Below are 21910 nucleotides of genomic sequence, written 5' to 3'. Positions count from 1 at the left end.
TTGTGGTCTGTGGTGGGTCTGTGACTATTGGCCACGTCTCAGTTGGGATTCGGCTCTGCTGCTAACCCCCTCCTTCTACTAACAGGAGCGTTTGGTTGTTCTGCTTTGCTATCTAAAAGGCTTCTGTGGAAAAATTGTGAATGTGGTAAAGGAAAAAAAAATGGAGACATCTCTTAATTGTTTATTTCAAAGTTACAACGTGTACAGAGAACTTGGCCTGGAACCTCCCTTGAAGTGATCTTCTGGACAACAACAGGCCACTGGCTACCAGTCTTGAAAGCAGAGGTTAATGGTAGGTGAAGTCCTTGGATAAATGGAGGTCTAGCCTGAGAGGTGACATCATTTGAATGAGGTCAATGGTAGGTAGAACAGGAGGGTAACAGAGGTAGATATGGTTGTGGTCTCAGGATACCCATCAGAGGTTGGCAACCCCACACAGGTCCTCTCTCCGGTGGAGGGTTCCCTTTTGAGAATGGTGAAAGTTACATCTAGCTACCCATGGTGTACTCATGAATCATGTTCTGGAAAAAGGTGGCAGTGTTGCGTTCTGGTTGGATCAGAATGATGTAACAGCGAGGCAGGAAGTAGCCAGCAGTGATACCAAGCAGACTGAGCAGAATACTTAGAACCTTGAGGACACTAGACATCTTGCCAAGTTCCAGCGCATGGACTGTGAGGTAGAAGCCCCAGCCCACCAGGAAAATAAGGGCTGAGAAAGCGATGCACTTGACCTCACTGTAGCTGGGGGGAAGATCCTTACTTAGGTAGGCAAGAAGGAAAGCCAAGAGACTCAAGAGGGTCTTGTAGAAGATATCCAGCAAATCCAGAGAATGGCTGCAGTTTAGCAGAATCAGATCTGGAAAGGATGAGGTGTCTGCTGTAGCCTTGGGGTGGGTCAGGATAGAGTGGGTTACCTGAATGACAATGTCCACTGCCGTGAAGCCTACTATGGTAAATACTGGCCCAGAATGATGGGCCCAATAATTGTAGGCTGAGGGTAGCCGTCTGGCTAGCTTGAAGATGCACACGAGCTGGAAGGTCTTGACGGCCATGCAGGACAAACAAATGCTGGATGTGATGGCATAGATGGGGTGGCGAATCAAGCAGACCAGGTTGAAGGGTTTCCCAATGTACAAACTGATGTTCAAGTAGGCCACAGTCAGGCAGACCAACATGACTAGACTCATCCTGCCCCCAGTAGCTTTGACAACAGGGGTGTCCTGGTACCACAGGAACAAAACAATGATGCCCAAGGTCAGGATGACCGCGAGCCAGGAGACACAGGCCAGCAACATCCCAGTCGGGTCACTCCACCTCAAGAACTCCACTTCCCTTCTCAGACACCTCTTCTCAAATGGATTCCACCACTCATTGACGTTACAGGACTGGCAAGTGTATGGATCTGAAATGGCACAGAGCAGAGAAGATTAAAGGTAATGAGGTCGACTGCGTGAGGGCTCTCACTAGGCACAGTGGCCTAGGACTGGGCACTGCAATGGTGGACAAAAAGGTGAATTGTCACCTTTTAGTGATGGAACTGGCTGCCCACCTAACTTGTCAGGCTGACCATTGAGTGGCATAGTTACACTTGGGACTTTCAAGTCTCAAAAAATACCACCTGATGGGGTTTCTGTGGGCGACACAATGCTCTGACTTCCTACCCTACCACGCATGGGTCACTTACTGCTTTTATTGGCGAACATGCCAGGTGCGCAGGGGATGCACTGGAAGCAGCACATGTGGCTGCCTCTCTCCTTCCTTGCCGTGAGGCCACACTCTTCACTGCAGACAGAGAAGGGCTCCTGGAATGGCAGAGGTGCCCCGGTTAGTGCCCCATATTGAACTTTCTCATGGCAGAGTACCCCCATCCTGCCCCACTCTACCTGTTGGCCTGTGGTACCCCAACCAATCAGTGTCTTGTTGAGCTTTACGCCTTGACTTCGGCTATAATGGCCCACGATGGTCACAGAAGGCAACTGTGCTTTGGCATGCCAGGTGATGATGTCATATTCGCTCTCCACCAGCCTGTTGGGGTCTCCAGTAATATTACTGATAGAGAAGTTCATTGTCTTCATGGCATTGAGTACCTACCAGCAAATAGAGAACTTCATGAGCACTGAGCTGAGGAACTTGGCCAACAGTGGGTGGCGTGACACTTCCTCACCTGCCATGGGTAGATCCTCTTCCTTTCACAGAGGTTGGGTTTGCAGCCAAGAGCCAAGTTTAGAGCCTCACTGGCAGCATGAACAGCAGCATATACCCCGTATGACACACGGGTGCCCGTGTAACTTAGGATCTGTTTGGCTGTCAGGCCTATACAGCTAGTCATCGGGCTGTTTGATCCTGTGTGCGGTGTGGGGGACTGGAACCTCTTACTTAGATACTCCTCAAAACCAGGCATGGGCCGCTCCTTAACTGCAATGCCCAACACAGTGCCAGTTTTCAGTATGCCACTAACTGCTGCTACCCGTGTTGACACAGACCAAGTGTTGCTGGCCACCCAGACCTTCCCTTCAATACTCTGATTCATTGCCACTTGAAAAAATGACTCCACCACTGTGTCTTCAGCAAAGATCACGGTCACATTGACAGCCATGATCTCGCCCAGAATTCTCGTAGTGTCCTGGGGTGATGTGGTGATGGTGCTGAAGTAGGGCACACACACTCCATATGTGGCACTCATCTCGAGGAATAACTGCATGGACTCCTGACCATAATCTGTGCTGCTACCCACTAAGGCAACCCAGGTCCAGCTAAACTGCTGCATCAACCCCAGGATGGCTATGGTCTGCTCCAGGGTGCTGGGCACCGTGCAGAAGTATGAAGGGTAGAGCCTCTTATTGGCCAGCATCTGGACCGAGTCAAAGAAGTCAATCTGCAAGAAGAAGGCAAGTCGATAAAAAGGCTGCACAGCACACAAACAAAGAGGTGCATTCTGTGTTACCAGGGGCCAAGCCTGGCAAGCTGTGGCTAGGCATTTTTGTAACAATAATCCAGACTTACCATGGGCACCCAGTACCAACTGGGTAGCCCCATGATGGCAGTTGCTGCAGTGCTGTCTCCTGGTCCAATGATGGCAAGTACAGTGGGTAAGTATTTGGACGGGTCATGCCACACGTACAGGACGTCAACCTCTGTATCAGACAGCAGGTGTAAAATGCTATGGAAGGTCTCCTCCATGCTGCAGTTGTCCAGCAGCTGGTAACCTAAGGTGATGTTGGGCAGGATGTTGCTTGAGTTGTTGATCTCGTCTACTGCAAACCTCATGGCCTCCACCATCAAGAACTGCTGCACGTTTCTCCAGTTGCTACAAGAACACAAACAGGAAGGCACAATGTTATGTCCAATAGAGTCAGTGCACCAGTTGGCTACCTACTGCCCATCTCTGCCCTTCCCTCTGTCCTGTGACTTGATGTCCCTTAAACTTCTCTACTATGCCCTCATGCCCTTTGATTCCCACCAGATGGCACATTCCCCTATTGGGTGATAAGGAGTGTGGGAGGTTACGGCCACAGAGGAGAGGTGCCATGCTATAAGGACCTCATCAGTGCCAACATTAGTCAAGTGCTTACCACTGGTAATTCAGAAATAACTGGCCACTGAATGGGAAAATGCCCCCAATTATGTAGTCCCCCGGAGACACAGCCAGGAAACGTCCAGCTGAAGGAGGCACCATAAGTATCATCCAGCAAAGAGGCAGCAACATTGGGCACAAGAGGGTGAAGATTCCGCTGTAGTTCAGTTGCCAGCTGTCCCTCACAGCCACCACCTCGCAGTTCCATCAGCCCCACTGCTGCTGGCTTGGAAAGATGCAAATATAAAGCCCCATCACGGAGGAGGAGGAGCTGCCCTGGACAGCCATTTCCTCTCAACACCTCCCTCTGACCGCTGGCGCAAACCACCTGCTCTGACCACTCAGCCGCACTTCCTCTCATGCCCAAGCTGGAACTCTACTACAACCACAAAAGCCTCAAGGTTGTCCGGAAGTCATTTGTCAGCTACACCCATCTTCTAATGTCCCGTTCAGGAAGAAGCATTTGAAATTAAAGTGAAAGACATGGGATTTCAAAATTTCAGCTGAACTCAAAGTTGGCACATGGGGAACATGAAGTGTGTGCTGAAGGAATGGAGTTGATACAGTTAGAAAAGCAAAGCACTGAGGAGCAATGGTCATGTCATATGGCCCACCGATATATGGCTATTAGGGGGCCTGAAGAACAAAACCCCAACTGTCAGATGTCTTGTCTCAAATCTTTTTTTTGAGCGTTTTCTGAGGGCTGCCAGGAGCCATTCACAGAAGTAACCTCCCTGGCCGCGGCGCCAGTCATTCATAAGATGCCCACCCACACAACGCCTGACAATTTGACCGAGTATTTTTTGAGTAGTAGGGGAAAATCCACAGGGATAATGTGGAAACTCTGATGATGGTAGAAGTGATGCGGCCCCAGGGACACAGGTCCAAATCAATGCCCTGTAGTGCCAGCCTAGACTACTAAATAATATAAAGGATGTATGAATGGCACATGGCAGTGAAAGACAACAGATAATGGTCAAAAACAGCATCTCAAAATGAGATCATCAGCAGACACCAAGCTCACTGCTTGAGGATCTTGACTGGATCCCAGGAGGACTACCATGTCCACCTCAGTGAACTTCCTTAACCTTTGGGCCTTCCCAACCCCATCTGGACAGGAGCAGTCATTCACCTCCAAACCTCAACCTCAGCCTCACCGGCAGGATTCCCCAACTCCAAATCAAGATGGCACCCCAGGTCTGCATTATCCTGCGTGTTCATCTGTGGGGCACCTGGGTGCTGTCCAGTCAGAGCAACACATCTCAGACACACACACAGCTCACACGTGACCACCAGCTCCCACACATTTGACTAGCCATATCCTGGGGCCACTAAACAAATGCAGCTAAGTACACATGACAGGTGCACCTGGGGGGTGTGGTGTATGCACCCAGGCCACACCTCTTTCCAGTCCCACTGGACACACTCTCTTTTGACTCTCCAAAGGTGTCTATGAAGGGCTGACAGCGGCACGGTGCTCTGGACAGCTGGGATGCCAGGCTGCTTGTTTATTGCGCTGCTGATTTGTCTCCTGGACATCATGTCCATGCAGAATGACTCCTGCATCAACGGGAACCTCTCTGCCCAGCTGTTCAGTGAGCCAGGGGATTACATACTGGGGGGGCTCTTCCCCATCTACAGCAGCATTATCGACATGAGCACTAGTGTGAAGCCTGGTCAGTTTAAATGTCAGAGGTAAGATGGTGTGAGTGGTCACTGCTGACTGTCACTTGATAGTCACACTAGGTGGACTGCTTATTTGAATATTCTGGAGCGGCTCTGGGGCTCTCCGATCCATCTGGACAGAGAGAATTTTTCTTTGCACTATATAAATTAGTGGATTGTCTACTAATGGCCAGATGCTTGTGTTTTTCCAGTCTTAACTGGTACGGCTTCATCCGTGCCCTGGTGATGAAGTTTGCTGTGGAAGAGGTGAATGACATGAAGGACCTGTTGCCCGGCATCCGGCTGGGCTTTGAGATCTTTGACACCTGCATGGAGTCTGTGGTCATCATGCAGCCCTCCATGCTATTTCTGAGTGAGCAATGGACACAGGCCATTCGGGTCCAGTGCAACTACACCTCATACCAGACCCGTGCCATCGCCATCGTGGGCCCCTCTAACTCTGAGATGATGGCCATCACAGGCAAACTCTTCAGCTTCTTCCTAATCCCACAGGTGAGGATGCCATTATCATGCAAACGAGGGCAGATATAGGCAGACAAAAGTGTACCCAGCTCCATGTACACATAAACACATCCTCAGATGCACACGGGCACTGCCTTTCTTCCTTTTGAACCATCTTGCTGCTTTGTCCAAACCAGACCATTAGAAAGTGCACAGTGTGGAGCCTCCCATTTCTGGCCCAGCTCAAGCCTTAGCATCAGGAGCTCATTCTGCCAACCTTGTGGCCTTTTGGGTATGCGCTGGTGCTCTTCTGTTTTAAACAAGACCACCAATATGCTTTTTTAATATTAAATAAACCAGCAGGTGTGTCTGAGGTCAATATGGACACCTCATCACTCCAGTGGTTAGCCTGGCATCTTGCATGTACCGCATTATGGCTACCTGCAGTAGCTGACTAGCCTCACAACACCCTGGCTCAACACACAGTCTAAGCAGCAGGTACCAGCAGCTACCACTGGGATACGAGGCAGCTTTACTTACACACTTGAGCTTACTGTGAAGCTTCAATCGCAGGGACGTGCGGTCAGGGGAGGCAGGTGTGGCACGTAAAAAAAAACTAATAATGAGAACATAAACTAAATTTGTCCAATGGAGTGTATAATTTTTTAAGCCAAAATCACTGAAGTGGTGCATTTCCTGTGAGGGGAGAAACGAGAGGTGCAGCAGCGACGAGCCTCACTTCACCTCACCTCGGACTGCGCTCTCCCTCACACACAGGGTTAATGCATGTAATTGGCACATGCCTGTTGCCGTCTCTCTGTTTGTCACCAATATAATGTTTGCAGACATGTTTATTATACACCCTGACTTTCCACAGTCTGGCTAATATCTTTAATGAATGCGTGTGACATATTTAGTGTTGCTGATCTGACATAAAACCGTAGTGAAAATGCCCAAGGTGAGGCAGACAGTACCGAGCCGCCCTGAAGAGGGTGCATGTGAGCCCAACAGGTGCTCGTTGCTGCTGCTCTTCTACGCAGACACTCGGCACCACTAAGTTAGCGATATCAGAAAGTCAAGTGCACTGCAGCGCTCCGTTTATTTTTATTTTTTGTACCGACTGACTGCCAAAATGGAAGATTAAGATTTTTAAAACTAAAGGAAAATAAGGAGGACTTTTACAAGTAAGCAACTGAGATTTTCGTGGAGAAGGATAGGCACATGGACTTCATTTACAAATAAAGGTAAGATCATAAACTGTTTTCAATTTCATACAAAATGGGATCAGACTAAGAAAAAAACAATCCAATTTTTAAAAACTAAATTTTGGCTTTAAAATATTCTTTTGTTTTTCTTGTTATCCTTTTGTTGAACAGTCTGTATTAAAACTGATAAAAAAACATCAGAATTAAAAGCTTTTAAAAACAACTAAATATTTCAATTAGGGTCAAAATTGAAATCCGTTTTTTTGTACACCACTCTGTACTTTCATTTGTATTGAATGAATATGAATTGTGGAATTGCAACGGTAGATTTAAAACACATGGAGGGTGCAGAGCAAATGTGCTCTCTCTGCGGTCCCTCGCCGCTATAAATGTGATGTTCTTTCTTAGCCAAATATGCGCCTCACCTATGTGTGTGTAAAGAAAGCTGATGAGATATGAAACATAACCACTAGTCAATGTGCAAGCTGCCAATTGAATAGTCAATAAGCTACTCTTTTGAGTCCATATATTTGTAAATCTGGCTCTGAAGGAGTCAGTGCCTCACCAGCCATGAACCTCACTGCACGTCACTGTTCAATCGGTTATGAAATTGAAAAAAATGAGGACTGGCAGCCCATGCAGCAAAGTGTTGTGTGTTGAAATACAGTGATGTCAGCTGGCGAGTGTCCATTTTAAACCTTGTGTCTATTCTGTAGAGTTCCGCCGACAAAAACGTCCTTTTAGGTCAACCTGCCCATCAAATAACTTATTGCCTGAACTCACTTGCACCATTCCTCTTCTGGTATTGCCTGGCATCAGACAAAGGTCAGCACTAGAGAGGACTCCACTCCATCACAGTACATGAGTCAAGTTTAGGCTGATGGCTAACCTAACATTTACACCGCCTGGAGAACATGCAAACTCCTCTTAATGTAATGTGGGAAACATGGCAGCGAAATCTCAAAAGGCACATTATATTGGACTAGATGTCCATTTTCACAAATTTCTGCTCAACGTCATTTTCTCATTTTCTGACAGAGTGCAGTCTCCTTCCTTCCTCCCTCAGATCATTGTTGCAACCAGAATTTCAAACTAAAGCGAGGTGTGTGTGACAGTCACTATGAAGAAGAGCTCCCCCCTCAAGTACTTCATGTCCACTCATTCATTTTCATAGCCCAGCTTGGCAGCCAACTCTGCGGTTCCCTGGGTTCAGTGGTAACCCTGTGTGTGGAGTCTGCACAGCCTGTTTGTTTGTTTGTTTTAAATCCCCTATTGTCTACCCTGCTGGACATCAGGCTTAGCTGTGCTCTGTAGCAGTCCTATGCAGCCCTTGTGCTGAGGTGTTGTCCAGCTCCAGCTGCCCTTGCAGAGTCTACCTCCTGATGAAACACTTCTTTTGACTGTGTTAAGGCAGCAACTTACAGCCCACTTCATGGGCAACGCTATCAAAAAACGACCCCAGCCACCACCATCGGCCTTACCCTGGTCTTACACAAGTCATGCTTTAAGATTGTTGCCCGCAACTTTACACCATTTTGTCTCCCATGTATGCATTTGTGATTCCCACATCTGGTGCTTATCATGGGGGCCGTGGATTCTGGGCAGCTGCTTTGTCTTTCTGTCAGTGCAATAAACCGATATTGAACAACGACTGTGAACACAGCCAGACACACAAACGGGGCTTGAATTTCATGTGGGATACATGAGGGGGATCTTTAAGGCATAATATGGTCTTCATGGGCTACCTGCTTTATGTTAACATGTGCATATGCTACGTTTATTCACTGATGGTTTTCTCTCCATTAACTGAAAAATAAATACTCCTTAAAACCAAGGCAAAAAATAAAACTTCAAACATTATTATATCAGTGTCATATGAATTTCTGAATACCAAGGTAACTCATTTTGTGTAAATAAATACATCCTCTTTTGTAACTATACAGTTTTCCTATCAGGTTTCTTAGAACATTCACTTTGTCAGGTTTGTGATATTTGCTGTGGTGAGATTTATGTTTACATCATCAGTCTATGGATGAGAGATTAGCTGGTTGATAACACTTATGAGGAGTGAATTAATTGGACTTGTCTGTTAAATATTACATTTCCTATGTCATAAAGCTGATGCCTTTACTTTCCCAATCTTTCCCTCATTTTTCTGATTTGTTCCAGCTTTAAAACTATCCTTCCATCCAACCTGCTATATCCTAACTACAGGGTCACGAGGGTCTGCTGGAGCCAATCCCAGCCAACACAGGCTGCAAGGCAGGAAGCAAACCCCAGGCAGGACGCCAGCCCAGTGCAGGCCACACACACACACACACACACACACACCAAGCACACACTAGGGACCCTAACTTGCATGTCTTTGGACTGTGGGAGGAAACCCACGCAGAGACGGGGAGAACATGCAAACTCGAACCCGGGTCTCCTAACTACGAGGCAGCAGCGCTACCCACTGCGCCACCGTGCCACCCAGCTTTAAGACTATCTTTGTGAAATCCAACTGGACAATTTAAGCCAATTTTTGAGTTCCCATAAAATTACATTTGTAAGTGCTGATTCTTTATGCAGAGTTAGTGGTTGAACTGGGCTGACTGTAAGTGCAGGAATTCCTCATAACTGGAGACAAACATCACATTTGTTCTACCAGTACCATTCAAAAATGCATTCTGTATGTTTCAGCCATATTGTAGTTGTCATAATAACACACTTAAAAACATTACTTTTGCTTGAAAAACACAAACCAACAATGCAGAGTTTGCAGATTTGTTCTCTGGATTTCACGTATACCATTTTAGGAGTCCCACTAATTACGTGTCTCTAACTGTGCACTGCCATTAACTCACTGCAAGTTGTGTGACTCGACACATTTGCCTTGTATGTCAAAACATTAATGAATGTCTGGTCAACATGGAAGTTCTGCAACACTAACTAAACCCATTTTATTTTGGAATGATGTATAGACAGATGAGTTCAAGGTTGGCACCCCATCCAAAGTTAATAATAATAATACATTTTATTTATATAGCGCCTTTCCCATGCTGCACTTCACAGAGTTTATGATAGAACAGCAGGGTATACAGTATATAGCATTGAACAAACCAGATAAATAAATAAAGAAGATTAAGACAGTGAATTCAGAGAAAAAGCCGAACAGACAACACAATTGATGGTCTAGCACACACACATACAGGTTACATGAGCATCTTGACAAAGAGGTAAACTGGGAGAAGGGTAGTAAAGTCAAGTGGAGCTAAAAGCCTTCCTGAACAGATGTGTTTTGAGTTGTTTTTTAAAAGAATTCATGGAATCAGCTGATCTAATTAATTTCGGTAGGTCATTCCAGAGTCTGGGCACTATACAGCTGAAGGCACGGTCACCCATGGAGTGTAGATTAGTGTGGGACACAACAAGATTACCAGAATCGGAGGACCTTAGTGGGCGGACAGGCACATAGTGATGGAGAAGGTCACAGATGTAGTTTGGCGCAAAGTCGTTTAAGGCTTTGTAGGTTATTAGTAGGATTTTATATTCGATTCTGTAAGACACAGGGAGCCAGTGAAGACGGAGCAGGATGGGTGTGATGTGCTCACTGCTGCTGGATCCTACAGCTGTGATTGGCATCGACTCCTGTTGACCCTGGACTGAATGCTCTGGATGTCTGCACGGAAAACTCCTGCCAACTGTCCGAGGATCATGACGGAGTATGGCGCTGCATTGAAAAGGGATGGCTGATGATAGATAGATAGACAGATAGATACTTTATTAATCCCAAGGGGAAATTCACATAATGCAGCAGCAGAATACTGATACAAAGAAACAATATTAATTATATTATTGATAATAATAATATTATTGATGGGTCGCTTCATTGTGCTCTCAAATCTTGCACCAATTGTGTAATTTTATTTCTCAGCTAATTCTATAATGGCATGAAATAGCAATAACAAAATACTTTTTATGCCTTGAAAGCACAACAGGATTTCCCCCACTTTATTCAACTGTACGGGATTTTTAAATAATAGATGGGATACCCACAATCCCACACTAAAATATAAGCACTGATAACAGCAAGATTACAGTGAGTTTTTCAATCATTTTTCTCTCAAACATTTCAAATTAGGAGTATATAAAGAAAGAAAAAAAAGAAGAAAAAAAAATGACACATATACATGACCTAAGCATATGAACATATATTTCTAAAACTGCCCACATGGAGAAGAAGAAGAGTGTTCCCTAAAATTTGTGTTGCCAGTAAAAAAGAAAGCATGGCACAAGTGTTATGCATAAATATTCCTCGCCCTCACATCTCAAAATTTAAAAGTGCGCCAAGCACTTGAAACAAAACCTATGACACAGGGGTGAGCACATGCAAACGGCGGGTACACTCAGTAGTACCATTGCATAAACATGGATGCCTTCCTCTTCCTCAGGTCAGCTACGGGGCAACATGTGACATTTTCAGCAACAAGAACCTATACCCATCATTTCTCAGGACAGTGCCAAGCGATAAGCTGCAGGCGATGGGCATGGTGAAAGTGGTATCTCATTTCAAGTGGAACTGGATTGCAGTACTTGGCAGTGAAGACGAGTATGGAAAACAGGGCCTGCGTGAGTTCTCCAATGCTGCTTCTCAAGCGTCCATATGCATTGCCTACGAAGGTCTGATCCCCGTCTACACTGACCCTCAGTCGGCCATTAATGAAATCCTTGATAGGATTAAGCAGATGGAAGTTGAAGTGGTTGTTCTGTTCTCCACTGCCAGAACTGCCCAAGCCTTCTTTACACAGGTGAGTTGAAGAGTTAATGGAGGATAAGCCATGGTTAAAGGCCTTGAGCAGAGGTACGCCATCTCAGTTAACAAACAACAATGTAAACTTTTTTTTCAGGTTATTAGAAGAGGGATGAAGAAGGTGTGGGTAGCTAGCAGTGGCTGGAGTATCTACCAGGATGTCTCCCTTCTGCCCAACATCCAAACTGTTGGCACAGTGCTTGGCTTCATTTACAAGGGCGTGCAGCTTGGCAGATTTGAGCTATATGTCCAGAAGCTCTACAAGCAGTTGAAGATGGAGCAGAAGAGCAGCTGGTCCAATGATAGCAGCCTTCTAGCCGAGTACTTTGGGGTCAGTGGACAAGTCTGCCCTGAATGCGTCTGCTCCTTCAACCTGAGCGTGCTGAGTCAGCCTCTTGTAAAGCTCACTGCCTTCACCGTCTATGCAGCTGTCTTAAGTGTTGCACACGCACTGCACCGTTTACTGGACTGCAGTGCCACACGTTGTAAAGGTGTAGAGCAACAGTTTTACTCTTGGCAGGTATGTCCACCCTGATACTTGGGGAAATGCACAAAACAACCCACAGCCTTACAATCGTTTCTCTTTTGCCTTGCAGCTTCTAAAGCAACTGCAGAACACCTCCTTCCAACTTAATGGAACTCTGTTCCAGTTCGATGCCAACGGCAACCCGAACATTGGCTATGAGGTCATAACATGGGTCTGGGGTGAAACCCCAATCTTCACAAAAATTGGAGAGTTCAATGGTAACCTGTCCATTCAATCAGAGTCCATCCAATGGCATACGACTAACAAGAAGGTAATGTTCAGACATTCTCACTAATGAAGGAAAGTGGGGAGGAAAGGTGCCTGGAGCTCTACCAAAATTGCTTTTTTTCAATCTCTACTGATGCTAAATATGTGCAAAATATTTAAGATTTATGCTAAAAGAAGTTTGAGTCAAAACTGAGCGTCTGTTCACAATGTAGTTGTGTAAGTTTAAGTCTAAATACTACACAACCTGCCCACTGTACTTTAGGTATATAAAAGCCAAAAACAAAAGTAAAGGTAGAATTGTTGCAAATACTGGAGAGTTCAGATTAAAAGAGTCCTTTTAAAAACACCCGATTCTTTAAACTGGAGAAAACTATTGGAATATCTTAATGGCACAGCACACATGATAAACTTCACTCGTTTGATTCTAGTCATCTCTCCCTGGAAATTAAAATAATCCAAAGGCTTCTCCATAACAGCTATCACGTTGTAAAGGGGGAGGACCCCCAAGTTCTGTGCACAGTCTTTTCTTCATCATTTTTCCTCAGAATGCGTGCTTTGTCCAAACACACACTTCATTTTTGTTAGGACTATGTGTTTAAGTCTTTTTGTAATTTTGAAGTCACTTGTTCTGGTCTTTCAGCTGAGAGCTCGGAGCCCTATTCAAGGCACTTGCTGCTCTTGCTCGAGTGTTGTGCCGTTAAGTCTGTTGGCATTTTGAAAATATTTGATGCTTTGTTTATATTTCTCAGTTTGTTATAAAATATGGCTACAGCTGTCCTTCCAATCACTCATTTTCTCACTGACACATGCAGGTCAGGGCCGCCACAGTGGCCACAAAACAGTAATTTAATCGTGGACAGTGTGTGCCTACCTCACACGCATCCTCCAACTATACATAAAATGTATTTATTTAATGTTTCAAAATGTACATACAGTATTTGCAGAAAATCCTTTAATGTTAAGTAAAGGGCAAATCTCTCCAATCCTGTGACATTTAATGAGTTAAATTAAATGCATAATCTCAGAGAGGTACAATTAGCAGGACTATTTAAATAACACTTAATTACTGAGAACGAATCAGCAAACACTACATTTGTATCGTTCATTTTTTTTTTTTTTTAAGCCTCAGTAAAGGTTAGAATTTGAATGATACAAACATGAACGTGATGCCATCTCCAGTTGTGACCAATTCCTGCACTTACAGTCAGTCCAATTCAGTGCCTAATTCTGCAATAATACACGGGCATAAGCAACAACAAAGTCTGATCACTTATGAAAACAACACCACAAAGACTGCTTAATCAGAACTTTCAAATAATAAATCATAAATTGACAAGTTTCATTACACAAAGGTAGCCTCAAAGTTGAGACAATCTAAAAGAAAGAGGGAAAGATCTAGAACATGAAAGCATAGGAGAGTTGAAATGTGAATTATTTGGACTTGTGGATTTGATATTACTTATCGGTTTTAAGTTGCTAAGGTCCATACACTGATGGCAATCTCACGACAGCAAATGTCATAAACAAACTGACAAAAGTCATTTACTGACAAACCAGATTTGAAAGCAGTGTTTTTATAAAGCAGCTTTAAACATCTGTGCAAATTAAAATATTCTGAATTATTTGGGTATTTACTAATTTGTTTCACAATGACATGATAAATATTTATATTTTTAGTATTGGTAGTGCTTATTTTTCAATTAATGGACAGAAACCATAAGAGAAAATATACAGTATATGCACATAAGAAGATAAATGAGGTAGTCCTTCAAATCCAATAACAGGTCCCCCCATTTGTTGTTACTCTGAGGTGAAACACACATGAAATTCAACCTCTAAAATCTATTTTTTGTAATTTAAAAGTAAGGCTTTAAAATTGTATTCCATACCAAACCACACTATTGTTCATAAATTTAAAAAGAATATATGTAAAAGAGGCAAGGTGGTGCAGGGTCACTTCCTGGGTCCTCCCTGTGTGGAGTTTGCATGTTCTCCCCGTGTCTGCGTGGGTTTCCTCCAGGTGCTCCGGTTTCTTCCCACAGTCCAAAGACATGCAGGTTAGGTGCATTGGCGATCCTAAATTGTCCCCAGTGTGTGCCCTGCGGTGGGCTGGCACCCTGCCCGGGGTTTGTTTGTTACCTTGCACTCTGTGTTGGCTGAGATTGGCTCCAGCAGAGCCCCGTGACCCTGGGTTAGGATATAGCAGGTTGGATAAAGGATAGATAGATAGGTTAAAGAAAATTACGCTACATAAGAAAAATTAAAAGGCATGTGTGCACAAAAACTAATTGTTAATACTTTGTTAAAACCATAAATATTATATTTTGCAGTGGCTAAAGAAATAGGGACATGATGTTTTACCTAATAGGAGGTCCATATCTAACAATTTAAGATGGAAAAAATTGTGGTACTTCAGAACATTTCAATTCCTGGGGTGGTACTCCAAATCCACTACACGTAGGGTGTTCTCAGCCTTACGAGTATTTCTTGGACTTATCTTTAATTTCCTATTTTAATTTAATTCCTTTCTTTCTGTATTTTGATTTTCATATTATTGATTTATGCATTTATTTTTGGTATTGTTCATTTTGTATAGGTATTTGAGGCATTTCTATTTTATAATTTTACACAATTTTTATTTAATTTTAAAAATTAAATATTAAGTTGTGTGTTTGGGCAAAGCCTTTGACAGTTTTAGCCTTGTCTTTGAGGGTATAATTGTCAAAAGCAGCATATTGTCAAGGAAGAAACCTGGCTTTGAAGAAAGGAATTTAAAAGCTGAAAAGGCACAATAGCCGTGACAATGGAGGTGTGTGGCCAGTGATCATTTCCAGTCTTTCCATGCAATTTGCTTAGAAAAATAATTGGATAGCTTTACTTCGCATCTACATGTACTGTCATGCTTTTTGACATTTCATTCTCAAGTTTACATCTTTGCTCCTGAAAGTACATGAAGCAGTGCATATATTCCACTTTCTGATAAGAGCCAAAACACACAGTTATAATGAAGGCTGTAACACTGGGAAACACTTTGTGTTCACCACATTTTATCTGGAGCTAATAGGGTTCAACTACTGTATCTCACATGAAAAAAAAACATCCAGGATTTGCATTTTAAACCAAACACCTGGGACTACCCATTCATCTCTTCACACGTCCATTCAACATTAGTTTTCCTTCTTTTTTTCATTACACAGTCATAAGGAGCCATCCCTGTAGCATCAAAAAGAAGTCAACCAAGTCCTGGATGCCAGTCCATAACTGAGGACTAGCATTAATTAATATAATAATAAAAAAACAAACAGCACTGCTATTATTTTCATAGCAAAATCGAGAGCATCAGCATAACATTTTAATGAAAGTAAATGGCTCCTATTAGTTGACTTTTGTTACTGTAGAAGCATACCAATTATTTGTAAATACATATAGAATTACCTGCATTCTTAAAGATTTATATCAAACTGCATACTGTAAATTGTTTCACGGGCGGCACGGTGGCACAGCAGCACCTTCCTTCGGCTTCAGGGGAAAACTGCTGTTCTTTTTAGATTTTAGAAGAGTAAGTATCTTCAAAACACCTTGGAAGAATACCCAATGTCTAGGATCTGGGGAAAGCAATCAAACTTCCAGTTCAGAGGATGGCTGTGGTCAACAGGGTTTTCAGTGATAAAGCACTCATTCAGGAATTACTGTAGATTACAGGAGGGCAAGTGTCTTCAGAAGTCAGGAGGGAGTACTTACAGTAGTAGTAACAGGAGGAATTTTGTGAGTCAATTTTCATTTTATTAGAGAATAACAGTCACGGACATGGATTTTGAGAATATCACGGTTGATTCTGTCTGTTCATAAAGAGGACTGAAAAGGTCAGAATAACTGCAACAGTGCTGCAGGGTCTTATTATAAAGCAATATAGGAGTAAATGAGGTCAAAGTTGAAAATAAAACTGGGTCAAAGCCTAAGGTTAGAAAACCTTGAAAGGAAGTTTGCAGTTTTCCTAAATCTTTTCCTTGTAAACAAAGTTCTGAGAATGATAGAGCACACAGCCAGTTTTTGAACTGACATTAAAAGCATGTGGCCATGATCTCTGATGTCACAAACATGGATTAAGACACAACCCTAGCAGTAGCAAATGTTAAAATCTGTACATGTCATAGTTCTACCCTCCTCCTACTAAATGACATAATGATGACATCAAGATAGCACAATATTCAAATGGTAAAAAACAAACTGAACCAAGATTAAAAGTAAAAATAGTAAAACTGGATGATTTTTGTTTCAGTCAAGACAGGGAGAACAAATTACATCAGAATGCAAGATTGAGCTAGGAGATGTCCAGCTGAAGTCCTACTTATCCATTCTGCCCTCTTCTGTATAACAGGTCCCAGAGTCTCAGTGTTCCAAGGACTGCCAGAGTGGCCAGGTGCGCAGGGTCAAGGGTTTCCATTCCTGCTGCTTTGATTGTATTGATTGTGCAGCTGGCACCTTTCAGAACCAGAGTGGTATGTCGTATGTGGAATTCAGACCTTTGCCTTCTGATCACAGAGTGAATTAGCAGCCCTTTCTTGTGGTGGCTTAACTACTCACACCTCGCCTCTCTTTACAGATGACTTCCAGTGCACGGCCTGCCCACAAGGACAGTGGTCTCTGATGAGCAGCACTAACTGCTCATACCCGGTGTACACCCATCTGGACTGGAGTGACTGTGCATCTGTGGTCTTACTGTTGTTAACCAGCGCTCTCCTAGTTGGTACAACAATTGTGACACTGTTATTTATCAAGTACTGGCGAACAGCCCTGGTACAGGCGTCAGGTGGGCCTCTTAATATACTTATGCTACTTGGACTGAAAGCCAGTTTCTGTAGCCTGGCACTTTTCCTTGGGAAGCCAAATGACCTTGTGTGTCGCCTGCAGCAACCACTGACCTCCTTTATCAGCACTGTGATGATGTCTTCCTTATTAGCTTCCTCTTTACAAGTTACCTGTGTAACAGAGTTCCCGGGGATAGCTGCCTCCTACTATAGTCTTGTACGTGGAGTGGCAAGCTGGCTGGTTGTGGCACTGGCTCTCATTGTCCAGGCTGGCATTTGTTCCTGGCACATCCTCAACAGCCCCCTTCTTTCTGTCTGGATAACAAACAAGTATGTCCACTTTCTGACTGCCTTTTTGAGATGCCAAGTGGATCCTATGACCACTTTCTGCCTGATGCTGGGCTTCAATGGCCTGCTTTCACTGCTGTCCTTTATGGGCACCTTCATGACACAAAAGCCAACAAAGCAGTACAACATGTCCCGTGATATCACTTTTGCAGCACTGGCTTATTGCATTACCTGGGTTATCTTCATCCCTGTCTATACTGCACTTTCTGAGATGACAAAGTCTCTGGCTCAGATGGTGGCCATCATTTTGAGTAACACTTGTATCATTGCGTCCTACTTCGTTCCCAAATGCCACCTGTTGCTGTCCAGACCGGACCTCAACACCTCCGAGTACTTCCATATCTATATTGAGGGTGTCACTCCCAAAAGCACTGAGGATGAAAGCAAGTAGTTGGATACGAGTAACGTATTGGGTATTATCTTCAGTATCTCTCTATTGTATCTAACTTTGAAGCATTCCTTAATTTTATACTTTATTCCATTAAAGAATAAACCTCACATTGTCAGTCTCTGCTGGTCTTTCTGTCTCTAAAACATATGATTTCTAATAATAATAATAATATACATTTTATTTATATAGCGCCTTTCCCAAGCTCTAGGCACTTCACAGAGTTTAAGAAAGAACGGCAGGGTATACAGTATATAGCATTGTACTAAACCAGATAAATAAAGAAGAGTAAGATAGTTAATTCAGAGAAAAAAATCCTAACAGACAACATAATTGGTGGTCTAGCACACACACACAGGTTACATGAGCATCTTGACATCGAGGTAAACTGAAAGAAGGGTAATAAAGTCAGGTAGAGCTAAAAGCCTTCCTGAGCAGAAGAGTTTTGAGTTGGTTTTTTTTTAAAAAGAATTCATGGAGTCAGCTGATCTTTGAATCAACTGGAGCCGTGATATCAGATTAGAAGGGGCACCTGCCAGAAGTGAGTTACAATAATCGATGCAGGATGTGATAAAAGCATGGACAAGTTTCTCAGCTTTAGAAAAGGAGTGGAAGGAGCGAATACGGGATATGTTACGGAGGTGAAAGTAACAAAGTTTCTTAATGTGATTTATGTGGGCGGAATAAGAAAGGCAGGAATCAAAAATGACACCAATATTCTTTTTAGTGGAGGCAGGTCTGATGAGATCACTGCCAAGATGGAATGGGAAGGAGCTCATTTTAATAAGTTGCACTTAAGTTTGTGATCTTTGGCCGGCTTATCATCCTGGCCAATACCCCCAGGCCGCCAGATGGAGCCCTCCCTGCAGTATGGGGGGTGTCCCGAAGACCAGCAGGGAGTCATGGATTATGTAGTTTTTATACAAGACCCTGCTGGATACCACAGGAGCTGCAAGAGGGGGCTGCAGGGAGGACTGAAGACTTATGTGTGCCCTATAACCTGGAAGTTCGTCAAAGGAAGAGTGACAGGCTTCCGGGGTGAGAAGAAAAGGACTTGTAACTGACCCGGAAGTGATTGAGAGTCACATGGACTGGAGATTGGAACACTTCCGGGCCAGGATATATAAAAGGATTGTGGGAGCTCCCAAACGGCGAGCTGAGCTGGGTGGAAGGGTGGCAACGCGTCTGGGAGATGGAGGATTGTATTATTGTGGTTATTTGTGATTTATATGAGTATAGTGGAGGAGAGGGTACTTTGTGCACTTTGGCAGTTGAATAAAGTCAACAATTGGACTTTTACCTGGTGTTTGGAGTCGTGGACAAGGGGTCAAGGGAGAGATAGCGCCCCCTATCTGTCATAAGTTCCAATTTGCAGGGAGTTCAGTTTTGTTGCAATTTAATTTTAAACAGTTCTGCTCCATCCAAGTTTTAATTTTACTGAGGCAAGTTGTGAGTTGAGAAAGCTCTGATGAAGTTCCACTTTTAACATTGAAATAGAGTTGAGTATTGTCTGCATAAAAACAATAACCCAGTCCAAAGCTACGAATAATATGGCCAAGGGGAAGCATATGAATACAGAAAAGCAGATGACCGAGGACAGAGCCCTGAGCAACTCCTTTTATGACCGGCGCTGTGTTGGATCTGCTGTTGCCAAGACTAACAAACTCTTGCCTATCAGTCAGATAGGACTTGAACCACTGGAGGGCAGTGCCAGAGATACCTGGCATGTTCTCCATTCTGGACAGTAGAATGTCATGTCTGACAGTGTCAAATGCTGCACTGAGCTCTAACAGAATGAATATGTTGGTTTGTCCAGAGTCTGCTGCCATAAGCAAATCATTGGTTACCCGTAGCAGAGCAATCTGTCCAAGTTCAGGTACAAGGCTCAATAATAATTCTGGCTCAATTTCAAATGTTCATTTGCCTCATCTGCAATGCGATTTCTGGGACATTTGTTTAACATGACTGTTTTTTTTTTTCCAAAAAAACAAATGAGCAGCTCTAGGTGTACAGCACATTTTGCCCATAGAGCCTGCTAAACAAAGCAGGGATGCAAAGTCTTCAAAGCCTGCAGGAAGAACAGACCACAGCTATTAGAAAGAGATATCTGAAGAAAAAAAAAATGAATTCACTCTTGGGCTAGGGAGCTGCAGGCAGTACAAGACAGTGCTCCACGCTAGAAAGTTTTGCTGAGCCGACATCGGAAAGTTGTAAAGGGATGTCTGGAGTGGGGCAAGCATTGCAGCCAGAAGAAGGTGAAAGGAGTAGACGTGTGGTCAAGTGGGGGCACTGGGTCCCACAATTATGTAAAATGCCCTGGAAGAGCTAATATATACTCAGCAAAAAAAGAAACGTCCTCTGACTTTCAACTGTTTTTACTTTCAGTAAACTTAATGTGTAAATATTTGTATGAACACTAAAAGAGTCAACACCATAAGACATAAACTAAAAATGTTTCACAATGTGTCCCTGAATGAAGGGAGGCTCAAAATCAAAAGTACCAGTCAGTATCTGGTGTGGCCACCAGCTGCTTGAAGTACTGCAGTGCATCTCCTCCTCATGGACTGGACCAGATTTGTCAGTTCTTGCTGTGAGATGTTACCCCACTCTTCCACCAAGGCACCTGCAAGTTCCTGGACATTTCTGGGGGGAATGGCCGTAGCCCTCACCCTGCGATCCAACAGGTCCCAGACGTGCTCAATGGGATTGAGATCCGGGCTCTTCCACTGCGAGGATGATCAGCTGTCCTTCCTGTCTCCCTGTAGCGCTGTCTTAGGCGTCTCACAGTGCGGACATGGCAATTTATTGCCCATGCCACATCAGCAGTCCTCATGCCTCCCTGCAGCATGCCTAATGCACGTTCACGCAGATGAGCAGGGACCCTGGGCATCTTTCTTTGGGTGTTTTTCACAGTCGGTAGACAAGTCTCTTTAGTGTCCTGCGTTTTAGAACTGTGACCTTAAATGCCTACTTTCTGTAAGCTGTTAAGGTCTTAATGACCATTCCACAGGTGCATGTTAATTAATTGATTATGGTTAATTGAACATGCATGGAAAACATTGTTTAAACCCTTTACAATGAAGATCTGTAAAGTTATTTGGATTTTTAAAACATTATTGTTGAAATACACAGTCCTGGAAAAAGGAACGTTTCTTTTTTTGCTGAGTAAGTTACTTAAGGTAGAGATGCATCAGAGGGTCGATGTAGGATTCCCTTGTTTCACACTTAAAGAGGAAATCACAGAGACATCTTCTTAAGAAATGTATTGTATACTGCCACCAATCAGTAAAATTGTCACCAATGGTCATCAATGTTGACTCACCATGTCTCTCTTTTAGTAGTGTTGCAGGCACACCTTGCATCTGCTGGTTTGCTTGCACACTAGCATCCTTCAGATTTTGGGTTATTCCTTAGACATCATTTCCTTTCTCTACTACTACTCTGCTCCTAGTGATGTAATTTCAGAGTACTCTGTCTGAGAACAAGCTTTAGCACCCCCTAATGGCACTCGTCTTCAATCACCTGCATGAAAAATTGCTCTTCCCACTTCCCGTGTGTTGCTTATACTCCTTTGGAGATTTTATGCAGGAACTTCTGTTCCATTTCCATACTGAAATATTATCTGAAATATATATATATTTTTTTTGAACTTGCCCACTTGCCTGCCTACGCATTCTATCTATCCATTTTCAAACCACCTAAGCATTATCACATTAAAAAAAAAAAAAAACTCTTAAAAATACAGAAAACGGTTTTGTCACTTTCTGTTACCAGTAAATAAAGAAATATGCGGAAAATGTCTTGCAATATTGCCGTCCTCAGAAGATCTGTGACATGGCATGTTTCTGCAATGGCTCGGTTCAACTGTGACCTGGCGTGAGAACAGGCATCAAGTCCACCTGAGTCGTTTTAAA

The 21910-nt window shown here is 43.6% G+C and overlaps 2 protein-coding genes across 3 annotated transcripts; one reads left to right on the top strand and one right to left on the bottom strand.

Moving 5' to 3' along the window:
- The first annotated feature begins 182 nt into the window (after nt 1-182).
- Nucleotides 183-18004, top strand: LOC120531113 (taste receptor type 1 member 3). Of its 2 annotated transcripts, none has more exons than XM_039756208.1 (7): nt 183-292; nt 5452-5752; nt 11340-11696; nt 11796-12218; nt 12295-12495; nt 16831-16951; nt 17056-18004. In XM_039756208.1, the coding sequence occupies exons 2-7, from the start codon at nt 5486-5488 to the stop codon at nt 17997-17999; spliced, it is 2313 nt and encodes a 770-aa protein (XP_039612142.1). In that variant the 5' UTR covers nt 183-292; nt 5452-5485; the 3' UTR covers nt 18000-18004. The 2 variants fall into 2 exon arrangements, with proteins under 2 accessions (XP_039612142.1, XP_039612141.1); XM_039756207.1 differs by lacking the exon at nt 183-292 and adding an exon at nt 4163-5269.
- LOC120530627 (taste receptor type 1 member 2-like) lies at nt 489-3676 on the bottom strand. Its single transcript, XM_039755048.1, has 5 exons — nt 3573-3676; nt 3004-3307; nt 2165-2875; nt 1685-2087; nt 489-1402 (listed from the first exon to the last, which is right to left on the bottom strand). Exons 1-5 carry the CDS (start codon nt 3674-3676, stop codon nt 489-491), a joined length of 2436 nt encoding a protein of 811 aa, XP_039610982.1.
- Nucleotides 18005-21910: the final 3906 nt, after the last annotated feature.

This window comes from Polypterus senegalus, chromosome 6, assembly GCF_016835505.1.
Source record: "Polypterus senegalus isolate Bchr_013 chromosome 6, ASM1683550v1, whole genome shotgun sequence".
Taxonomy (NCBI): Eukaryota; Metazoa; Chordata; class Cladistia; order Polypteriformes; family Polypteridae; genus Polypterus; species Polypterus senegalus.
The sequence above is the reverse complement of the archived record's forward strand: the minus strand, read 5'-3'. Positions and strand labels throughout refer to the sequence as shown.

Excerpts from the sequence above, each read along its gene's own strand:
- LOC120530627 (XM_039755048.1), bottom strand. The coding sequence starts at position 3,676 with ATGGTGCCTCCTTCAGCTGGACGTTTCCTGGCTGTGTCTCCGGGGGAC. Across the intron at positions 2,088-2,164 it reads AGAGGATCTACCCATGGCAG|GTACTCAATGCCATGAAGAC; the intron begins GTGAGGAAGTGT and ends ATTTGCTGGTAG. Across the intron at positions 1,403-1,684 it reads CATGTTCGCCAATAAAAGCA|ATCCATACACTTGCCAGTCC; the intron begins GTAAGTGACCCA and ends GTGCCATTTCAG.
- LOC120531113 (XM_039756207.1), top strand. The coding sequence starts at position 5,067 with ATGCCAGGCTGCTTGTTTATTGCGCTGCTGATTTGTCTCCTGGACATC. Across the intron at positions 12,496-16,830 it reads GGCATACGACTAACAAGAAG|GTCCCAGAGTCTCAGTGTTC; the intron begins GTAATGTTCAGA and ends TCTGTATAACAG. Across the intron at positions 16,952-17,055 it reads CACCTTTCAGAACCAGAGTG|ATGACTTCCAGTGCACGGCC; the intron begins GTATGTCGTATG and ends CTCTCTTTACAG.